This window comes from Candoia aspera, chromosome 9, assembly GCF_035149785.1.
Source record: "Candoia aspera isolate rCanAsp1 chromosome 9, rCanAsp1.hap2, whole genome shotgun sequence".
In the NCBI taxonomy this organism is placed as follows: domain Eukaryota; kingdom Metazoa; phylum Chordata; class Lepidosauria; order Squamata; family Boidae; genus Candoia; species Candoia aspera.
The window spans coordinates 25,098,414-25,121,341 of NC_086161.1; the positions used below are offsets into that span (position 1 = coordinate 25,098,414).

Here is a 22,928-nt window from a genome sequence, read left to right on the forward strand (position 1 = left end):
CCTAGCTATCCAAACCTATTATCTATACAACTACTACTTTCTTTGCTACTTTACAATCCTCGATTGGGTACATGTAAGAATAAGCAGGAACTAATGAAATGGAGGAAGTAAACATCATCACGGCATACATAACTATAGTGGGATAACATGCCTTGCCAAGCCCACTGGCATCTTTGGCATCTTTTGCTTTTGAATCTCTTCAGAACAAAATCCTGCAACTTGTGCCAAAATATGAGGGGGCTGAAAGCCTGAAATCGGCAGACCCACTCAAGGAAACGGAGAGGCACGAGAACGGCAGCCCTCTGAAGAGCCTTCGCTGCTTCATTCCGAGCCTCCAGATCTGCTCTGCCCTGAAAATCCCGCATCTCCTTGACTGCCTCAGACTGATCTTGGATTTTTTCCCCCAAACTCAGTTCAACTATATGGAAGTCGACATTCAGATCTACAGCAGGGAACAGATAACACATGGAGAACTGAATCCATGACCTCCACATTTTAACTCAGTTATGCCACTTTTAGGACCACGGTCCAAGAGGCAGCCCATTAAAGCCGGGGTGGATGGCATACCTTTGTTAAGGGCTACATTCCCTCAAGCAAAAATTAATTGGTGGATGAAGCTGAAGCTCAGAGTGAGTGGGGAAGGCCCTGTCAGCCTCGCGAGGTAGTCCAGACAAGAATCACCAACCATGAGTAGTAACACTACCTTTACTGTAAAGTTACTTCAACAGAATCTTGCAAGTCTGAGAGTACATCTCTCCCCTCCCTCTTCCTTTACAGTCCCAGGAACTAGGGAGGGTCCCTTCTGAGATGTTTCCCACTTCCCCATTGCTTCTGCAGGCTCAGCTGCCTCTTACCTGTTTCCTAGCCTGTGGATCTTCCTCCTGTCTCCCAAGGTCATTCCCGCAGACCTTTACAGGCCCAAAGGGTACCCCTATTGTCTCACGTATCGTTTTCCCCTCCCCCACTCTTCTCCCTCTCCCCCAAGCAACAGGTTATTTTGCTGGCTTCATTTTCTGATTCTGATTGAACCTTTCATCTATTTTTGCATCTTTCTCTTCTTTTTTATTGGTGTTTTATGGGATTGTTAGCCACCTAGAGCTTTCTGGGATTGAGTGGCATTCGAGAAAAGTAGGTAAACAAAGAAATAAATGCAGAAAAGGGGGAGAAAGGTTCTACCAGAAATCTCAACAGATTTTTTGCAAAGAGCATTTTACAGTAGTAGACTAAAGGGTTTGCTTGCTCACTCCTGCATTAGAGAGACTGAAGCTGCATTACTGCTGCTTCAAAGGCCAACTTTCTCTGTGTGTAGCAGTGGGAAGGAAGGAAGGAAGGAAGGAAGGAAGGAAGGAAGGAAGGAAGGAAGGAAGGAAGGAAGGAAGGAAGGAAGGAAGGAAGGAAGGAAGGAAGGAAGGAAGGAAGGAAGGAAGGAAGGAAGGAAGGAAGGAAGGAAGGAAGGAAGGAAGGAAGGAAGGAAGGAAGGAAGGAAGGAAGGAAAATTTTAGCTTGCTGTTGGAAAATGAACAATTTACTAAGCCATGCAGATTCAAAGGTAATGATTAAAAATATATTGGCAGTTTTGGGGGCAACTCAAAATAAGGAGGAAACAGATTTCAGCAGTCAACAAGCAGAACTCAGGACACTTTGTTAAGTCTTTCCCTGGCTAATTAGAGAGAATAAATTCACCACCACCACCACCACCACAAAAGAATCAGGCACATTTGCTCAATGGTGATTGCAAAAGTCAGCCTCACTTTGCATAATTACCCGACTACACAGAACCATGCTCCTACCTTTGTCTCTGGACATCTGAAGCGCAGGTGGTGAGGATGTCAATGGCCGTCAGACGCGTCTGCTTGCGAGAGGGAACAAACACGATGACCGGCTTCTTTGGAGAATGTTTCATAATTGCGTGGTAGACTGGCTTAGCCATGGACAGGAGGCGGGTCTGTGTGTGGCTGATGTTGAAACCCTGAACAAGAAAACCAAGACAGCTGACAATAACACCAAATCTACTTGCTGGGGGAGACTTTAAAAGGAAGAACTGCAATTAAGTGATAGAGCGCACAGACAGCATGGAAAATAAAGCTGAAGCCTGAAGAGCTCCAGAAAGGGCTGGAAAAGGCATTTGCTTTGCCTAAGGGCACACAAAGCTGCTGCTAATCAGTGAAGATGATGCAGAGATAAGTAGACCAATAGCTGGTTTACAGTAGCTTCATATGGGTGGAGCTGCCCAGAAGGTGGGAGACTTACTTGGATGTGTAACTCCAGAGGCACAGGGCGCACATTGGGGTGGAAATTGAAAGTGGCTGTAGCACTGCAACCAAGCCAATGGGCCACATCCTTGGCATTGGACAAGGACGAGCTGAGGGCTACAATGCGGATGGGCCGCTCGATCTGGGAGGAGATGTAGCGCATCCGGGAACAGATCACCTCCAGGACTGGCTGCGGAAGGAAGCCAAGGAGAGCCAAGTTATGTCAGGAACACCCTGTGACTTGGTATTTAGCAATTTGGAACGACTGAGCAGGAAAGGCATGCAATGAAGTGCTGAGCTTCGCGTACCCTTCCCCAGTTTTGAAGAAATCGCCCAAAGCTCTACCAGTGAACTAGAACGGCACTAGGTCAAGTGGCAGAGGTCATCTATGATCCTCAAGTCACCATCCCACACATACATTTTCAGTTTCTCAGGAAAGCAGAAGTGGGATTCAAAGTGGCAACTGCTTGATTTAGCCATTCTACAACCCTGTCCCAGAAAGACTGAAGGACTGCAGATTTGGTTTGATGGGTGACCTGAAACCCTCTGGGAGAGAGGGGAAACCTAATACTACCAATCAACGTGAGCATTTGTAGCTCAGGGTTGAACTGGGGAGTCCTTGGTGCTCCCTGAGCCTTGTTGTTTTCTTGCAGACGTTTCATTGCCAGACTAGGCAACATCTTCAGCATGAAGAGGGAGTGGGCCTTGCTCTCAGTTTATATACTGTATATAAACAGAGAGCAAGGCCCACTCCCTTTTCAGACTGAAGATGTTGCCTAGTCTGGCAATGAAACACGTGCAAGAAAACAACAAGGCTCAGAGAGCACCAAGGACTCCACAAACCTAATATTGTATAATAAGTTCTTCTATAAGGAGAACTTGTCTTCTTAGTATTTAGATCTTTACTCATTTGAACCTATCTCAGACGTAACAAGTTTTTAAAGGACTATATCAGACATATTTTTGATAATCTGGTTTACTGAACAGTGGATTTCATGCCTACAGGGAGATCGGGAGATAGGTTTGTTTGTTTGTTTGTTTGCCAAATTTATTCAATGCCCACCTCACTGAGAGCGACTCTGGGCAGTTTACATAAAAGAGGAATAAAATTGGTTAAAATACAGTAAAACAATAAAACAATACAATAAAAACAATCTTCTTAATAGATAATATGTTCCAAGAGGTATATGGTAAAAAGTTCTTAATTTAATTTCTAGGGAGCGTCTTTAGGGTGCCAACCACCCCCAGCGTTGGTTACCCTCTTCACGCCCCACGTGAGACGGCAGAGCCAGGTCTTCACTCCTTTCCGGAAGGCCAGGAGAGAGGGGGCTTGCCTCACCTCTGGGGGAAGAGTATTCCACGGGGCGGGGGCAACGGCAGAGAAGGCTCTCTTCCTGGACCCTGCCAATCGACAATCTCTCGTGGGCAGTGTCTGTAGCATGCCCTCTCTGCCTGACCGGGTGAGACGGTCCCTCAGGTACCCTGGCCCCATGCCATGTAGGGCTTTAAAGGTGATAACCAATGCCTTGAATTGGACCCGGAAGCAGACTGGCACCCAGTGCAGCTCATGCAGTAGAGGTGTTACATGTGCCACCCTTGGGGCACCCAAAATTGCTTGCGTGGCCACATTTTGAACCAGCTGTAGCTTCCGGATACTCTTCAAGGATAGCCCCGTGTACAGCGCATTGCAACAATCCTCAGCATCTGGGTAGAGATGTTGGCCAGCTGCTACCACAGGCGTGTCAGCAATCTCAGACCAGAGATGGCTATATCCTGAATCACATCACGCAAGGCCGTGACTCGTGGAAGGATAATGTAGACGATAAAAGCCTGTTGCTGAAACATGCCGCACCCTGGAGCAAATCCCAATGGCTGCATTTGCAAATTACACCAGCATCCAAAGGGGAGGTATAAACCCAGCTGAGACAGCTCCCTCCGTGCCGCCTCTCCTTTTCAAAGAAGTGGTGAAGGTGTTTTCCAAACAGGAAATGTATGTGGGCTTGGAGCAAGAGCACCCCACTCGCGCCTCTCAGCATCTCTCGGCAGGCGCTCGGATGTCTCCTAGACCAGCGTGTCTCGACCTTGGCCACTTTCAGCTGTCTGGACTTCACTCCCATGCCGGCTGGGGAATTCTGGGAGTCGAAGTCCAGACATCTTAAAGTGGCCAAGGCCGGAAAACATTGATCTAGACCATTCTTTATGCAGCACGAAGTACTAACCCAGTCAGTTGGGGAGGAAAGGAGGGAACTGCTCACCCCAAATTTCTAAAGCAAGCACTGAGAAACCTCCTTTCCCTCTAGTTTACCTCCCCCTCTCTACCACGCAGGGCAAAACTGTCCTTACTAAACTGGGGTGGGGGGTGGGTGGGAAACGGGCACTCTAGAATACAGGCTTCCTCTCCAAGAGGGAGGGAGGGAGGGAGGGGGCAGCGCCCAGCCTTCCCCCACCAGACGAGCGCCCTCCTCCTCTGCTGGAGACTCACCCCGTTCTCGCCGCCAATGAGGTGAACCTCGTCCACAATGAAGAGATTGACGTTCTGAACGTTCTTGCGCTGCTTCCAGCGCCGGGACAGGATGTCCCACTTCTCCGGGGTGCTGATGATGATGTTGCCCTTTCCCAGCAACTTCAGGTCGGTGCTCGTCTCCCCCGTCAGCAAGACGACTTTGAGAAGCCGCTCTTGGAACTTCTCATACCAGTCCAAGAAGATCTGTCTCGGAGAAGGAAGAGGAAGACGACCACCTCTGTGACGGAATACGAGGCGGCCGTGGGAGGAGGGGGGGGGGAGATCCCACCTAGGGAGCGATCAGGTAAGAGAGAAAGGGGCCCGCAGTGGAGGAACGGCCAGAGGAAGGAACGTAGGAAGGGCCCGCCCTATCAGGCTGTTAAGAGAGACAGCGCGAGATTTGCACCTTCAGACCTGCCAGATTCTGTCAATGCAGCCTTACGATAAAGTAGAATTAGCTCATCTCATCAACTTTCCTGTCTGGTCTACCTGGGAGGGCTGACATCTATCTAGCAAGTACAAATCTCCCACCCTCCCTATTTACTGCCTGAGTAGCTAGGGTGGGTCCTTCCTGAGTTTCTTTCTCTGTCCATTACTCTATTCCGGGCTCCCTTCTCTTTTATCTGATCATCCCCTAAGAGGCATCTCCCCCCCGCCACCCGTCTTCCAAGGTCACCCTCATAATCCATCACACATCTTAGAAAGCCTCCAGGTCAAACTTTCACCCAAAGAGCTTAGCCCCTTCTAGCCTCACCATAAAAAAAAAAAACCCTCCTTTTCATATCTGCTGCCTGTGTGACTCTGTAGAGGGAGCAACATCTGCTGAGCTCTGATCTACTCCCTTTCTTGGGAAGAGCAGGCTCAAAACACGGCAAGTCAGGAGCTCAGCACCTGCTCGGCGAGCGCCTCCATGGGCGTGATGTAGACGCAGCGGCCCTCCACGTTCTGCAGCAGCATCCTCAGGATGGCAAACTCAGCACAGATGGTCTTCCCGCTGCCCGTTGGCGCTCCCACGAAGACATTTTCATCACTGTTGTACACAGTGTTGAATACTAGACACAAAAAGAGCCACGCTGAACAACCCGCAGTGGTCACTCAATGCTCCAGCCATCACAGAGAAGGTGTACCAGGTGCCAGGGAGGTACAACACAGGAAAGCAATGCTCACATGCTGCCATTCTCTAACCTTTTCCATCCCCCATCTTTTTTTAACATTTTACTTGATGAGAATTCCCAAAGAGCAATTTGGGAAGCAAAAGAGGGATTTTGACTAATCTGCGATTCTGCAGTGATGCTATTTTATCTTGTCTAACCACAGCAGGAAATACTCACAGATTCTTTTATTATTAGATTTATGTCCCACCTTTGCAACTCAAGGTGGTGTACATAATGCTCCCTCCTCTCTCCTCTCCTCTCTCTCCCTGGGACAGTGTGACTGGCCCAAAGTCACCCAGCCGGCTTTTGTGCCCAACAGAGGACCAGAACTCACAGTCTTCCTGCTTCTGGTCCAGAACCTTCATCAGGATACCAAACCGGCTCTCACAGGTAAATGTTCATATACACAAAGCTACTTTCTCTGCTTACAGGGAAATATTTTCTCCCACCCTCCCCTCTGAGAGCCCTGCTTTTCAAGCTGGGCAACTTTAAGATGTGTGGACTTCAACTCCCAGAATTCCCCAGCCAGCCATGTTTTACAGTGTTAGATATCCCTGTGTTGTATTTGCAAAGACAGTCAATCCCCTTGAAGCTCCCCATGCCTGAGAAAATACTCTTTCTGCTGGGATGGCCCTCCACCCCCCGCCGACCCTTTGCAACGCCCACCTTGGGTCTGGATTGGATTGAAGAAGGGGAATTTGTCCTGGTAGAGGCTCTCAAAGGCGCTGTTCCGCAACGCAGAGACTGGCAGGGGCTGCAGGTCCAGCAGCTCGGTCGGAGGAGGGTACTTCTCCGGCAGGATTAAGTGCCGGAAGGACACTGGCAGCTGGGTCTCACAGGCTGGAACGATCAAGCACACGCGCACGGCTGAGGAACAGGTGGCACCAAGAGCTTGAGAGGAAACCACTGCCCAGTTCCCCCCATTTCTCTCCTGCTATGGCCAGTCTCCTCTGGAGGAGAGATCAAGCAGCCAGTGTGGAAATCCTGAACTGCATTCTAGCCTGGCTGCCAGGGGCATCCGCAGGACAGCCAAATGACATCACGTGGGCCACTAAGTCATCACATGAATTGCACACTTTGCACAAGGTGGGCAATGGTATTACACATGATGTCACTGTGGCGTGTACCAAACACCTATACCGGCTGCGATTAACCTGGGGGAGTGCAACAGAACTGGCGGCAGCAATGCAGGCGGGACTGGCATTTTGGTCTCCTTCACATTCCTGATGGGTGCTGACTTGTAACTATCTATTAAGCGTAAATTATTCTATTGCCGCTTTTAACCACCGTACATCATTCTTGAATCTGCGGTCAAACTGCACTTTTTAAAGCGTGATCTTATATTCCGATGTGCCGGTACTTTCGGGAGCCACCCTGGACCCAGGGTCCCAATGGGGAAAAAAGTGTATCGATAATTGAAAGAAAAAGAAAAAAAGGAGAGAATCACTTGTATGCCAAATTCCCTCACACAAACCAAATCTCAGACAGGTTGGCTTTTGCAAGAAAATGCTCGCGCCCAGATGGAACGCCTCCATAATGTATCCCCCAGCAACACAAACTCCAGCAGGAGAGCAGAAGCTTGCTCAGAAAAGCCCCCTGCTCCAGGGACTTACAAAGCCAGCGATCTGAGACCACCCGGATGAAGTACTGTGGAGGAAGAGGCTCAAAAACCGGCACGAAGAAGGTGATGAGGTGCTCGTCTTGGGCGTATTTGGCCTTCAGAAGGAAATACTCATGATGGAGAATCACCTCGCTGTCCACGTCCTCCACCAAAATCCAGAAGGCCTCCGAGGAACCATGGACCTGGCCGCGAAAGAGGAGAGAGGCAGGACTGTACAAAGGAAGCCAGGAGGGCCGCCAGACCAAGAGTGAAGGGACTTCTCCACCATGAACCGCCTCACCCCCAGGCTACCCGCAGATGCCGCCTCCTCAGCGTTACTGGAGGCTGCTCCTGCAGATCCCAGATGGTCCATTTACCTTTTCATCCCACTGGAAGTCAGGAGTAATCGTCAGCTCCACTTTCAGAGTAGACCGGGTGATGGGCTGCAAGTGGACAGACAGCTCCAGTTTGGGGAACAGGTGGACATACTTGTGGATTGTCTTTCCCATCTTGGGCATCCGAATGAGCTCGCCTGCATAAGGACAGTATCGGTGAAGGGGAGGAGAGGTGTCTTTTCTCAGCAGCATCATAAATCAGGGCTGGATATTCCCTATGGTTGGGTTGGCACGTTGTGCTAAGCTCCTTGTGTGGTTCTGCCTAAACATGTTGTGTGAAGCCAGTCACTGGATTTGTAAATCCTGGTTTAATGGCTTACTGTTTCAGGTGACCTCAGTCATTTGTGGCTTACTCAACAAATCAAGCTTCACTGTGAGTACAGTATGTGTGGGGTCAGTCTTTGTGTCCCACAGTGTAGAATTTGGATTGAAGCATGCTGGCTACTCAAAAGCTAACCCAGTATTCTTGATCTTTAGCCTGCATTTTGTGTTCCTGGATTCTAGGGGATAGACTGAAGTTCTTTTGCGCACATTGAATTTGACATTATGTGTCTCTTGGGGTTGATCCAAAATAAACCAAAATATTGGTCCAAAATAAACACTGGTTTTTATCAGTACATTTGAATAATCTTTAGGAGTTTCCTATTTTTTTAAAAAAAAATACTTAGAAATACCAAATTAATTACAAATTATATTTATTGCAGTGATTTACATAACACAAGGTCTCTTCTGTTGGGTCCTCCCTGGTCTCAGTGCTTGGTCTCTTCAAATTCAGCCATAATCAAAATATTTAATTCAGGGTCAAAGGAACCAAAGCAAAACCAAGCAACGCACACGCTGCAAGGGAATACAGTACCTTTCCTGGCCTCCAGGTGGTGCCCTCCCCAATTCACATCCCTACCCCATGGTCCAGAGCACTGACCTATTTCGTTGTGATTCAAGTCATACAGCCGCTCAAAGGGGAAGTTTTTCTTCTCAATTTTCTTCACCACCTCTTCAGGCAATTTCCTGAACTGACGGAGAGGGCACATGGACTGCCACCTATGGGAGCAAGAAGGCTGCCACTCAGGGTCCAGCACATGCTTTCCTTCAATTGTTGGCTTCTCTACAAACAATGTCTAAAACTGCGAATCAGTGCAGGGAACTGGTGGGGCCATGGGACTAACTCCAGTGTTGCACCTCTCAAGATTCAACCCTCAATCACAGCTGGTAAAAGATGAAAAACTAGAAATTTGCAGTTTTGTTCCTTTCATCTGGCTGAATCTTTCATTTTTAATTGCAGAAAAGTCGCCTTTGGTGAGGGCTGCGAGACCAACTCTGCTCATTCTCACTTGCAAGACTTCCTAATTTTACTGCCTTGGGGATGTTGGCATTCTCTCTATGTGTCCCTGTGCAGGTGCAAAACAGAACATGCTCTTCCCAACATGTAACGTGGGAACTCAGAAACCTGCACTGTTGCAGTCCCACTTTTGGTTTTCTAACAAGATCTCTTTGGAAATAGGGGACCTTATTAAAATATTTAAAAGGTTTCTAGAAAGTTCTGATGGCAGGGACTACTTCAAAATGTTAATCAACTGCCCAGAGTCGTTGCAATACGAGATGGGCAGTAAAGCAATATGATAGATAGATAGATAGATAGATAGATAGATAGATAGACAGACAGACAGACAGACAGACAGACAGACAGACAGACAGACAGACAGACAGACAGACAGACCGACCGACCGACCGACCGACCAGAAGCTAGCAGGGTTAAGGACACAACACACCCATGCTCCCATTTCCACAACTCCTATGGTCAGTTCCCTTCTTTTCTCCATGTTAATCCTATTTAACACTACTGACAAACTGTTAAAATTCTGCCAGATACTTAAATTTTGCTTTCAAAAGTACGTTCCTCCCCACCCCCCAAACACAGACACAGTTACAGAATCCAGGATACCAGGACGTGGGTACCACAAGTAAATTTTAGCCAGATGCATCATTTGAAGGAAACCAAACTTTGGGTATACTCTTTCTTTGAAGTTTAATATACATTGAACAGATTGGTCCTTTCCTGTCCTAATCCTTATGCCCCAGTTCACACAACCTAATTGTTGGAGTATTTACATGCAACTAAACCAAGACTTATTTCTGAATAAACATGCATAGAAACAAACTGAAGGACAGGCAGATGGCATTGCCAGATAGACGCTATGGAAAATATTAAAAAATTAAGAGCAGCTGCCTTACATTCGCTTGTCAATCATCTTACAAAGGTTTAGGGTCTTGTCGGTGAGCTGTGCCCAACCACGGTTTAGGACAATCTCAAAGATGGCACGCATGAGCCGTCCAGCAGACTGAGAGGAATACAAAACAGAACGTCAATTTCAACTTACAACTGAAATCTGGGGAAAGAGGAAAATACTGCATATCTCATTTTAATTTACTGACAAGTAAGTATTTATCCACCACCATCACATTTTGAATCCTAAATTGTCTGGATTTGAAGCTCCTGATCTGCTATACAGATGATCAGACTTCACTGGCATCTCTCCTTCCCCCACACCCCACCTGTACACGTCTGGACAATCAAGAGATGAATCAGACAAACTGGACTCTGGTCCACAAAAGACTTTATTATTTTTTTTAATAGGGGGGGGGAAAGCATCTTCGGGTCCCACAAGGATCCTGTGACCTTGGGACAGTCTTCCCTAGCACTAGAACAGCCACGCCCAACTATGCAGGCATCAAATTATCTTGGAACTGGGGCTCACCTGAGTGACGTAGACCATGTCTGCCATGAGGGCAAAGCCTTCTAGTTTCAGCTGAGAGATGAAAGCTTGGAGGAGCACATTGATCTAGGAGAGGAAGAGAATTTAGCACCCTCCAGAGAACATACCCTTCTCCCCCTGGAAGGGGAGGTAGTGGAACATGTTTGGGGTTTTTAAGAGAATGTTAACCCTGCTCTCCAGTCTTACACTTGGGAAAGGTTACAGCAATCAAAACCAACTTGAACATAATGGCTTATTCATCTGAATCTCCCATTCAGCCTTCTAGGTCCTGGGCAACATTTACGAATAGAATAAAAATTGGCCCACGCCGTAAAACATGAGCCAATCCAGACTTGCCCTGGGGAGATTTTCCCACAGGACATGGAAGAACTTGCCTTAGCACTTGGCTCCTCAATGCTCTCTTTCACTGGAATTGGGACCCTCTCAAGCAGCTTCTGAAGTTCCAGTTTCTCTTCCTGCAAAGATTAGGAGAAAAATGTAAGAACTGAATCACCTCTGTTATGCTCTAGAGTGGACAGTCTTTGAACAAGCAAGAAGAGTTTTATTTTTAGAGAGTTCCACCAACTGGAATATGGTGAATGAGATATACTGCATGAAGTTAAAGAATGTTGAGCTCAGAATTTGGTTCCAAGTATGAGAACTGAATGGAGCTCTTTTGATACGCTTCTTTTTAAGCTTTCTTTATTTCAGCAGTATCATTTGGCTATAATTTGGGAATCATTTGGCTAAGTTGCTGGGTGAATTACTGCACATCACCCACAGATCTACCCATGTTGAGTCAATCAATTCCCGAGGCTAGAAGTGAGCAACAGAGGGTTACACTTGAAAGCAAAAGTTGCAGTTAGGTTCTGTACAAAATGGAGCAACAGCCAGAATGCCAGATACTTAGAAATGGACGCATTTATTTCTATGAAGTGAGCCAAGCAACAATAACATTAGCTCTAATGTTAATATTCAAGCCTGTTTAAATCCCTTAAAGAACAATATTATTTAATTAATAAGAATCAATAATCCTTATAGAAACTAAGATAGAAGGGGAAAAACTGAAAAAGTTTAGAATTAAGAGCTGCTCCATCCGTCTTAACATTGCAGAAGTTACTGAAGACAAAACCTTTTCCTAACAGCACTTGGCTAAACAGTTTGTTATTGTCATCTTTCATTCTGAATTACATACTTCGATTTATTTGTTGATATTATTTTGATTTCGTTATGATTGGTTTTTCATTAACACTATTATTACAATTAATTTTTTTATGGTTGCAACTTTGTTTATTGGTTGCTTTTATCTGTATCTACCATGGACATTTTATAGACTTTTTTCTTGTCATCAAGAGTCTGTATTAATCTGGCATGTACAATACAACAAAATAAAAAAAATCATTCCACATTGTGACTTCTCACAGCCCTCCTCCCCAAATAAAAGCAAAGATTTGGAGAAAGCTCTTGAGCTACACAAACTGGACTGTCCCAATATTAGCAAAATGGTGACAGAAGGCAGCTGCCATCTCTGACTTCATACCTCTCTCACAGTGATGTTCTTGAACTCGGAGGACAGAGAGAAGACACGAAAGAGTTCAATCTCACTCAAGGTGGGCTTCAGCAGCTGGTTGTAGGTTTGTATGGTCTCATTAGTGATGTAGTAGTGGCTGGCTATACGGCCCAGCTCAGTCACCTGCGGAAAGAGAAGGATGACTGGGAAAGAAGCAGCTAACAAGGGGAGAAGGAAGACTCAATCATAAGAAGAGTAACTGTAATTGTGTTGTTTTAAAACCACTGCAGCAAGTGGTGACCACCACCTTAGCAGGCAAAGAGGTTCATCTGTTAATTGAGCTTTGTGTGATGTAGCACTTCCTTGTATCTTGAAGCTGCTAACAATGCATTTCATTGACTGACCTGAAGACTGGGTGACCCGGCATTACAGGAAGATAAATAGCCCCTCTCTACACTTTTCATGGTTTTGAACGTCTGTCAAGTCTCGCTTGTTAAGTTTCATGGAGCAACAGCACTGAGGCTAACCTGCATGAAACTACCAAGCAAAACTTTGTATATTTTCTTGCCCTGCCTGCCTCCTGGAACAGCATCCCACCGAAGCCCAAATGGCCCCATCCTGCTGCTTTTAGGAAGACTGGCTCTTTCCCCATATTCTGGGCTAGGATGGTGTGTGGTCTCATTTATTATTATGTGAGCATGATGTAATTTTTAAGTTGATCTTGTTTTTCCTCCCCTGAGTGGTTGTCTTTTATTGTTGTGGTCTTTTCCACAATTTTTGTAATCCTCTGTAAGCTGCCCACAGTTGCAGGAGAGCGGGTGGCCGATGAAACGAAACGAAACAAAACGAAGAAGGAAATACAGAAGGAAATACTTTGGGCCTCACACGCTATTGCCAACACGAGTGATTACCCATGGCTGGGCCATTAACAGATGCTGGTGGAATTTGCTCTGGCAAAGTAACCTGAATATCTCTGTACTAACCTGGAAATTCCCAGTCTTCTTGTCATATTTGACTAAATTGTTCTTGTCCAGCATCAGGGCTGCTGTGTGCACCAAGTCCAGTCGGCGCTGATCCAGCAACGGATCTCCTTTCATGTCATCATGGGAGATGCCGTAGAGACTTGGAGATCTCAGCATTCGTATGTAGAGGTAAGTGTAGCCGAGCCAATTTACTGCATCCTGCAACAGCCAAAATAGGAAGTAACAGGACTATTAGCCTCTGAAATGCTACAAGCAGAGGGGAACAAAATGATGTCACCAATTCTTGCTTTGAAGACCAGCAAGGTATGGTGAATAGGCTCACAGATTACTAATAAAAGGAAAAAGGAGAGCAGGGAGGGAATATAGAATGGCCTTGAGGAACGGAAGGAAGAGCCGCAACCAAACCAGCAGTCAGATAAAAGAAATCTGAGTCTGGGGCAGAACTGTAATTTGAGAACGTGATCTTCCCTAGTTCACACAAGTATAAAGTGAGGGAGAGGAGAAGCACCTTCAGACTTGCAAGAATTTACTACTGTGGGTTTACAATAATAGTAGTGCTGACCTACGTGGCATTGGTCTACCTTGAAGGCCTGGCAAAGGGGGATCCAAGCCCATCTTCCCCTGGCACAGATGCTTTTGTTGTCGCTATATTTATTTGTCGCTAGTTGTTTTCAACCCACTTGAAAGCTACCCAGAGTTGCTTTTTTATTTTATTTACTTATTTAAATTTATCACAGCTGCCCAACTCCAGTGGGCGCTTCATGAGTGGGTGGCCCCAGAAAGTAAATAAAGATAAACCCATACATCATGACAAGTTGGGGGGAGGGGAGGTGGGGAGAGAAACAGAGGACAGAATTCTTGTAACTGTCACAAACTAGGTCCTTCCCAATTGTAGGCTGACAGATGTTACAATCCAACAGGGCACCAAGAGACTTCAACAAGAATTGGCAGTGGCTGTCCCAAGCCTTCCCAAGCCCTACTGGCGTCTTTCCCATCCTGGTATCCTTGGGTTAGACTGGGACTGCAGCTCCCAGAATTCTGTGCCAGCAGGAGATACTGGGAATTGCACGCTCAAGACATTATGAAGGCACCAGGGTTGAAAAAGCTGCTGCAGATGGTAAGCACTGAAGTAGGACCACACCTGGATGAAATCTAGACTAGGCAGAGATTTGAGACCCAGGCCAGTAAGGATGTCTTGCAAGCAGCTGGATGCAAACAAGAATCAACAAAAGCAGAAATTGTCTGTATGCTCTTCATCCAGTGCAAAAGATTGCAGCTAGGGAATTATTTATAGCCCTAACTGCATGCTGTGTATTGTTATTAAACTCCATCCTAACCATTTATTTACTTATTACAGGTAGTCCTCAACTTATGACCATTCATTTAATAACCGTCTGAAGTTACAACAGTGCTGGGAAAAGCGACTTGTGACCAGTCCTCATGCTTACGACCGTTGCACTCTCCACTGCGGTCATGTGATCAAAATTCGAGTGCTTGGCAACTGGCCCGTATTTACGATGGTTGCTGTGTCCCAGGGTCACATGATTGCCATTTGTGACCTTCCCAGGGGGCTTCCGACAAGCAAAGTCAATGAGGGGAGCCAGATTCAGTTAATGACTGCGGTGATTCCCTTAATGACCGTGGCAAAAAAGGTAACAAAATCAGGCGCAACTCACTTAACGACCGCATCACTTAGCGATGGAAGTTCCAGTCCCAACTGAGCCGTAAGCCGAGGACTACCTGTAAATCTATAGCCTGCCATTTGTTCCACACGGAACAGCTTACAAGTGGCGCACAAGCACAACCTCCTTTTCTTACTTCATTTCTGTAATGTGTGAACACAGTCAAGCCTAGAGTGTTTCCAGATGAAGCGGAGACGGGCACCCAGTCCTCACCTTTGCGTTCTGGACGTTCCCCAGCACAATCTCCGCATTGAGCATGTCTGGGAGCTTGGCCACCATCTGGCTCTCGATGGGAAGCTGCTGGTTGAGCAGGGAGAGGTAGTACTGCAGCTCGCCGTGGGACGTGATGAGGATCCCCTCGCCCTTCGTGTCATACTGAGGTCTTCCAGCACGACCCAGCATCTGAACAAAACACACCAGCGCGCCTGAGATGCAAACGTAAGGCCTGGTAAAGCGTTTAAGCAGACCAGCCAAACCTCTTGGGAAAGGCCCAACAGTGAAGTTCTGAATATTTAAGCGCATCACATGCCGGCGCGCCCAACTCGTGAGCGGGACTTACCTGCAAGATGTCCAGCGCACCCAGCTCAGTCCAGCGGCCCTTCTCAGGGCTATAAACCTGGGTCCCTTTGATGATGACGGTGTGAGCAGGGAGGTTAACGCCCCAAGCCAGGGTTGCGGTGGAGACCAGAACCTGTGAGAGAAGGATGCCCGAGAGCTTAGATCTAAGAGAGCTTCTAATATTTGCGTTATCAGTGAAACAATTAGAGCTGTCATTGCAATAACAACTGATTTTTAAGCACACGCAATTTAATTGTTATATACTGTATGCTACAGAGAATATCCGTAGCTCAGGGTTGGACTGTGGAGTCCTTGGTGTTCTCTCAGCTTGGCTGTTTTCTTGCAGACGCTCCCTCATCTGATTAGGTAACATCTAGATTACATTTATAAACTCCGTGTGTGTGTGTGTGTGTGTGTGTGTTTGCAAAGGAAGAAAAACAGCACTGAAGAAAAAAAAATAACCTGCCTTCAGATTGTTGTAAAAACTGCTGTTTTGCAGGCTATGGGAAGGGAAGCTGTCTTCTGAGGGGAGCTAACCCATGCAAGGCAACTTTCTAATAATGCAGCGGCAAGAGTAAATACATTATGCGTAACTTGCACATGTTATGATACAAAAGGCTGGATCAGAAATCTCCAACTAGGAATCCTATTTTACAATTGACTGTGAACCGTTTCATATATTCTCCTAGAAGATTTGCTTTTCACATATGATTCCTTTTCTTCCAAATTTTACATTTCACGTCGCAGTAAGAAAACGGTGGGGCAAAGGAAAGCTAAAGATCAGTGGAGTGGCAAGGAACAGTGGTTTGTGAAAGAGGAAACCAATACAAGGCTGTTTCCTGGACCCACCGCAACTGAATCCTTCCAAAACAACCTGGCGACCCAGGAAGAGGAAGGACACGAGGTCAGTACCAAAATACGGAGTAGCAGCTGCTATGGGAGAAGAGATGTTTTGTTCAAAACCTGATTTTCCAGGATGAGTAGGATGGAGTCTGGCGACCAAAAATAAAATTTAAAAAGGCTGTTCTAGAGAGCAGACTACATAGAAAGGATTAGTCTGGCCAAAAAAAAAGAGTCCTCCAAGTCTGAGATGTAATCAAGAGCTATATCTGCAGAGTAAAAGTCCCCTAGGCCAGTGCTTCTCAACCTTGGCAACTTTAAGACGTGTGGACTTCAACATGGCTGGCTGGGGAATTCTGCGAGTTGAAGTCCACACGTCTTAAAGTTGCCAAGGTTGAGAAACACTGATATAGACTAATCTTTGAGCCCACTACTAACTCTTTCATGTCTTTCAAAAGGAGCCAGCCAGGCAGAAAAGTCAGAGATCCATCGTCACGAGGTAACCAGAAAGTGGCTCTTCTTCCCTATTCCAAAGATCCCGAAGACGAATGAATAGCACCTCCCAAATATTTCTGCCTAGCAACAGAATGGGGCTGATATAAGCAATAGAAAAACAGTGCAATAGGTCATATGGAACACCAAAACCTATCAATTTAAGTCAAGAAAAGCTTAATGTGTAAGAAGTAAATGTTTACAACTTTAAAGTAGGCAAAGTATTCCATACACCCCCAGCCCTACAGGTGGGTATAGCAGCCCTTAACGTATAACCTTCCCTGAGAACAGAACAACAATCTACAATGACGAGGAGACATTTCAGAGCCTCCTTTACCTCTTACCCATCAAGTATTTTAGAACACTCAACAACAGGGAACCCATCGCTGCAGGAAGCGCTGCCGTACCTGAATGTGCTTATCGGCAAACAAATCTTCCACCAGCGTTCGGTCCACCCTGGTCATGCCCGCATGGTGAATGGCAAATCCATAGGGCAGCAAGTCTTTAAGTTCCAAATTCTGTACAGGGGCAAATAACAATGTCATTAGAAGGCGAAGAAGAACATTCTGCTCAACTGACTGGCAACGATAGAAGACAAAGACAGCGATGTTCAGGAACGGACAGGGAATCCTTGCTAGGTACCCACTCGCCCTTAAAGGGCTCGCCAATCCATAGAGACAGCCCGACTTTTGCTAGAAGGAAGAACCAAGTGCAGTTCTCTATGAGATCTTAGTAAAAAAGAGCAGAAGTTGGATCTTAGTAAAAAATAGGGCTTCCTCTTCTGGTCCTTGGATTTGACACTTGGCAACCCTTTGCACGTGACTGCTTAGACGGGATTATTGTTTCATGGGCGCTTTGTCCAAAACCTCTTTCGAAATCAGCATGAAACGTGTTGGAACATGAATACCTTGCACTGCTCCGCCTCTGTCCTCAGGACCTCTGTGGAAGCAGACCCCTCTCGCAGGAAGAGGCCCAGCGTGTCCTTCTCCAGACACATATCTCGGATGGCTCGTGCCGTCTTCCCCGTCTCCTTTCTGGAGTGGACGAACACAAGCACCTGGTTTCAAACATCAGAAACAAAACCCTTGATCAGAATCTCTGACAGCAGCACTGAGTTTGCAGTGAGGGAGGCTAGAGAGAGATGAGACTAACGAGGCACTGAGAACAGCAGCATACAGGTAGTCCTCACTTAATGACCACAATAGGGACCGGACCCCGATTTTACCATCATTTTTACGATGGTTGTTAAGCGAATCATGGGTCATTAAGTGACTCGCCGCAGTTGTTAAGCACATCCAGCTTCCCCAATGGACATTTTTTGCCAGAAACCGGCAAAAAGGTCACAAACTGCTATCACGTGACTGCAGGACACTGCAACTGGTCATAGATGCAAGCAGCTGCCAAGTGCCCAACTTGCAATCACATGACTGCAGGGTGGTGTGATGTTTTGTGATGGTCATAACTGTGAGTACAGGTCGTAAAGCACTTTTTCCGAGGCCACTGAACCTTTGGCCTGTCATTAATCAAATGGCCATTAAGTGAGAACTACATGTAATAAAGGAGGAAATCAGCAGAAAAGAAAAAGGCATCAACATCAGAGTTGCTTCTCAGACTGGAAAGATTCAGGCAATCCACAACTATGGGCTTTATTACAGAAGAGACCCACCTGTTCTCCTGAGCACCATCAGTGATGGGAAAAAGGCCCAGGAAGTCCCTGCCCTTATGTACCCATAGACATCTTGGTCCTCAACCGAAAACAGTTCACTTGCTGGAATTTATTTATTTATTTATTCAATTTATTCATCATATTTTTATCACCAACCATGTCCCCCACATGGGATTCTTGTATCACTACCACTTTCGTCTTAATAAAACTTGCTAACCAGAAATCTGTGAGATTCGTGCTTGGGAAACATCACATTCAGTTCAGGCAGCTACCCAAAACCTGACAGGCAACTGGTGGGGGTCCACAGCAAGGAGAAACATGGTATTTCAGGCTATGCATGATATCTACTCTTCACTAAATTGTTGCTTGTGTGCTGGCGGGGGGGGGGATCTTTAAGCTGCTGAATTGTGCACGCAAAGTTAATCGTGACTTTCTGTGATGAACCCAGTTCTGTATTCCCCTCAATGCAACTTAATCACAAGCCATGCAGGATATGAATTAATTTTATTCAGTGAGAATCAGCATCCAGTTTCAAAGCGAAGTCATTTTTCACGTGCAATTCAGCAGCTTGAAGCTCCTCCCCCCCCACAGCACACAAGCAGTGTTTTCTGTAACTTTCCACATTCCCCCTGGTTGCCCCCCTTCGCGCCTCTTTTCCGCCATCTCCCGATGGCACAGGAGTCTGACCTTGACAGTTCTTCTCTTCCCCATATCTCCCACCGGCTTACCAAGGAATGCCAGCCATTTCACAGGCGCAGGTTTCCGTTCAGCACCACCTTCTCCTTTCCTGCACAGCAGCAATCCATGGCAGGGTGGAAACTCTGCATTAAAACACCTTGCAAAGATTCCATCCTGACACATATATTCCACAGTTCTATTGGAGTGGGTGGCTAAGTAGTAGTAGTAGTAGTAGTAGTAGTAGTAATAAATACAACTCAACTAAACTTCTCTAACCTACTGTCCAACCATGGAAATTGTGCTCAGCCCTAAAAAAAGGGTTGCATTACAACTGATTGTATGCTGCTGTATCTCTGATCCTTGTGTTTGCCTTGTGTTTTTCATTTTTTTTTAATGTTGCAATGCTATAGCTCTAATATTCTGCCACAATGTATTTAAATGCTACTTTATACCCTGCTTTGGAATTATGGTTATACTAAAAGCACGTAACACATTTTATAAATAAAGTAAGTTTCTAAACACACAATACAGCTCGACTTCTCCAGATACTGGGTCCAACTGTAGAGATTTTTAAAAGTGTAATGCTATAGATACTGCCCAGCCACCACCCAAAACCCCCCCACTTGATGGAACTTAAAAGAATTATCCTGAATTGTGATTTTGACTATTATGTTCCTAAAACTGCAATAGCTAATTAAATCAAGAAGAATTTGGCAGAGCTTACATGTGGTCAATAAGTAAGTCTCTCTCAACTGGTACCCGCCAGATGTGTAACATTACATCACAGCTCCCATCAGAAAGGCACCATGATCATTCACAACTGATCTCTCAGGAGTTGTACTTAAATATTTTAAAAATGCATTTCATCAAGAGATATCAGGAACATACTGTACAGTGAATTAAATAGATACGGACTTTAAAAAAACTAAAAAGAAGAATCATAAAGCATTCTCAGCCAATTTAAAATGCTCCACTGAAGAAGGAAATTGGAAGGCCAGCCAAGCCGTTCCTGCGGGGAGGCTATTCCACCGCTGGGATTTGGTCATAGCTCCGTCCCTAATCACCACGTAAAAGAAACTCTTGCGGATCTTCAGGCACAGGAAAATTCCACTAGGAACAATATCCTCTTCAGCTATTTGGTCTCAAGACGTTGGAGCTTTAAAGCCAAGCTTCACCGCCTCGAGTTGGCTTCAAAAGCACACGTTCAGCCACCCACTTCACTCAGAACCGCCCCAATATGACCGCATCCAGGTACGGTTCTTTCAGGTGGTGCTTCCAGGAACACTAAGTTTTGCATCCAGAAACAATCTATCTATTTTTGCAACCCCTTCAATCCAAAAGAGATTAAATTTGTGGGGAAATGAAAGGAAGCCCAACCCATCTTACCTGGTTCTTCCCAGCATGCTCCATGATTTTCTCATACACTATTTCATTCATAATCTGGAAACGCTTGATGGCTTTTTTCTCTGTGATTCCCACGTAAGTCTGTTCCAGAGGAACTGGGCGAAAGCTACAAGGGGAGACGGGCAGGATTAAGAGAGCTGAAGACACCACCAGCTTGCCTTGCAAATCTTAAATTAAGAGCACGAGAAATGTTTACTCCCAAGACACACTTTACACAGCTCTTTGTTCGGTTTGACAAAAACATGGCAGTGTGTGTGTATAGATATATAGTAGATATAGATATATTCTGTAGGTATATATATATATATATATATATATATAAAACATTATGCAGTTTTCCTATGCAAAATTCTATGATTGTCATGTCCTACTGTCTCACAGGACTGTAGACGGGCTAAAACCTGGCATGAAATCTCTCCAAGGACTTTCTTTTGTAGGTTTGCTTTCAATTCCATATCATAACCGATGGGAGGAGATGGGCGGGGACAAATTGGATAAATAAATGCATGCATGCATGCATACAGAACCGTAACACTGCTGGGAGAGGATGCTCAAAGAAATATATGCAAAACACAAATATATTTTCTTAGAGTTTAAGTCTTCACACTGGGGGAAGAATAGTTTTTATGCCTGGGAGCAGAAATTGCCTTTGCATGAAAGGAGGAACATTCATCCCTGCGTAATGCATAGAATGAGAGCCAACTTGGCCTCGTGGCTGGTGCCGGACTAGGAGTGGGGAGACCTCAGTTCTAGTTCTGCTTTAGGCACAAAACCAGCTGGAGGACTTTGGGGGCAGTCCCTCTCTGTCCCCCTTAGGAAGAAGGCCAGGGGAAACCACTTCTGACAATGCTGCCTAGAAAACTGCAGGGACTTGTCCAGGCATTTGCCAGGAGTCACGACTGACTCAAAGGTACAAATATATACATACTCATTGTACTAAACAGTCCCTAGACCAAGACCCAGGAGCATCTGTGTCAGCCAACCAGCCCCTTTCCAAAATTCCATCCCTCCAGCCTTTAAAAGAACATTACAAGGTCTCTTCTTCCAGAAAGTGGATTAATGTGTTGTGGGCCTTTTTGTCTATTTTTGTCTCTGCTGGTGGGGGAGGCAGTTTGGCTGCTGTTCCCTCCAGGTGACAGTATCTATTGGGCTTTATTGTCGATTGCATAGTTTTTGTGTATGTCAGGCTGCCCGGAACTGTCTCCAGTTGGGCAGCCTAGAGATTTGATGGACAGATGTCACCAGTTACCCTGCGTCTTCAGTAACTATTCAGGTTAACCCCCACCTCCCGCCAACCTGTTGTCAAAGTAGAACAATCCTTTGGCAGGCTCCACTCTCAGGAAGGTGGCCACATCCTCATAGTTGGGAAGGGTGGCGCTCAGCCCGATCAGCCGCACGTCCTCCTGCGTCATCTCAATGTTGCGGATAGCTCTGGCCACCAAGGCTTCCAGAACTGGTCCCCGGTCGTCATGGAGGAGGTGGATCTCATCCTGCCCACAGGAGAAAGTGTGACTTCCGCGCACAGCAAATGGAAGAAGCTAAAGGAAGCTGTGCTGACATATTTCCAGTGGATCACACTGCAACCAGCAATGGCTGCACAGATCCCATTTGGTCCCGAAAAGAGGCTTGCGGGTCAACTCACCAAGATAATGAGGCGCACCAACTGAGTATAGGTGCGCTCCCCTCCTTTGCGAGTGATGATGTCCCATTTCTCTGGGGTACAGACAATGATCTGGGTGGCATTGATTTCTTCCTTGCACAACTGGTGGTCCCCCGTCAGCTCAGCCACTGTGATGCCGTAAGTGGCCAAACGCTACAAGGAGGATGGGAGCAGACATCTAATATCAAGCGACTCATGCTTTTAAAACAGGCATCTTTCAAAATATTCCACAGGTTATTTCAAGAACAGATCAAAGCAGCACTGACAGGTTGGTCAAAGACCACCATCAAGTTTACCTACCTACCTATAACAGCACTGCTCCAGCTGGCATTTGGCCCTTAGTTAAGTGAACAGCATTTCTGATGCACCAGGGATTTTGATTGTTGATTTCTATGTGTTAATATCTTTCTTTAGTGCATTTTTTGGGGACTTCGTTTTAGCCCACCTAGAGTCCATTAGAATTTGGGTGGGCCGTAAATATCATGAAATAAATATTATGCAATACAGATGGTCCTCACTTAACAACCAGTCATTCAGCAACTGTTCAAACTTACGACAGCGTTGAATGAGTGGTACTTACAACCAGTCCTCGTACTTAGGATAGTCGCAGCATCTCCACAATCATGTGAATGCCATTTGCAACCTTCTTTGCTGGCTTCCTACAAGCAAAGTCAGTGGGGAAGCTGGCAGGAGGTTGCAACTGGCAACCACTTGATGTTGCACTTAACGGCGGTGCAAGATTCACTTAACAACAGGAACCAGAAGTGCTGGAATTTCCATCACTAAGCAGTGTGGTCA

General features: G+C 46.1%; 1 protein-coding gene across 1 annotated transcript in view; it reads right to left on the minus strand.

Moving 5' to 3' along the window:
* The window catches only part of SNRNP200 (small nuclear ribonucleoprotein U5 subunit 200), a 45,474-nt gene that overhangs the window by 8,880 nt on the left and 13,666 nt on the right, over nucleotides 1-22,928 (minus strand). Inside the window, exons 14-33 of the mRNA XM_063311192.1 lie at nucleotides 22,113-22,283; nucleotides 21,767-21,960; nucleotides 20,453-20,576; nucleotides 17,630-17,779; nucleotides 17,130-17,240; nucleotides 15,392-15,523; nucleotides 15,046-15,234; nucleotides 13,151-13,348; nucleotides 12,198-12,350; nucleotides 11,053-11,133; nucleotides 10,661-10,744; nucleotides 10,137-10,243; nucleotides 8,827-8,945; nucleotides 7,887-8,041; nucleotides 7,523-7,712; nucleotides 6,576-6,749; nucleotides 5,647-5,807; nucleotides 4,735-4,959; nucleotides 2,251-2,442; nucleotides 1,791-1,969 (exon numbers count right to left, since the gene is read on the minus strand). Of these exons, the coding sequence (XP_063167262.1) occupies nucleotides 1,791-1,969; nucleotides 2,251-2,442; nucleotides 4,735-4,959; nucleotides 5,647-5,807; nucleotides 6,576-6,749; nucleotides 7,523-7,712; nucleotides 7,887-8,041; nucleotides 8,827-8,945; nucleotides 10,137-10,243; nucleotides 10,661-10,744; nucleotides 11,053-11,133; nucleotides 12,198-12,350; nucleotides 13,151-13,348; nucleotides 15,046-15,234; nucleotides 15,392-15,523; nucleotides 17,130-17,240; nucleotides 17,630-17,779; nucleotides 20,453-20,576; nucleotides 21,767-21,960; nucleotides 22,113-22,283 (3,089 nt within the window). The remainder of the gene's footprint in view (nucleotides 1-1,790; nucleotides 1,970-2,250; nucleotides 2,443-4,734; nucleotides 4,960-5,646; nucleotides 5,808-6,575; nucleotides 6,750-7,522; nucleotides 7,713-7,886; nucleotides 8,042-8,826; nucleotides 8,946-10,136; nucleotides 10,244-10,660; nucleotides 10,745-11,052; nucleotides 11,134-12,197; nucleotides 12,351-13,150; nucleotides 13,349-15,045; nucleotides 15,235-15,391; nucleotides 15,524-17,129; nucleotides 17,241-17,629; nucleotides 17,780-20,452; nucleotides 20,577-21,766; nucleotides 21,961-22,112; nucleotides 22,284-22,928) is intronic.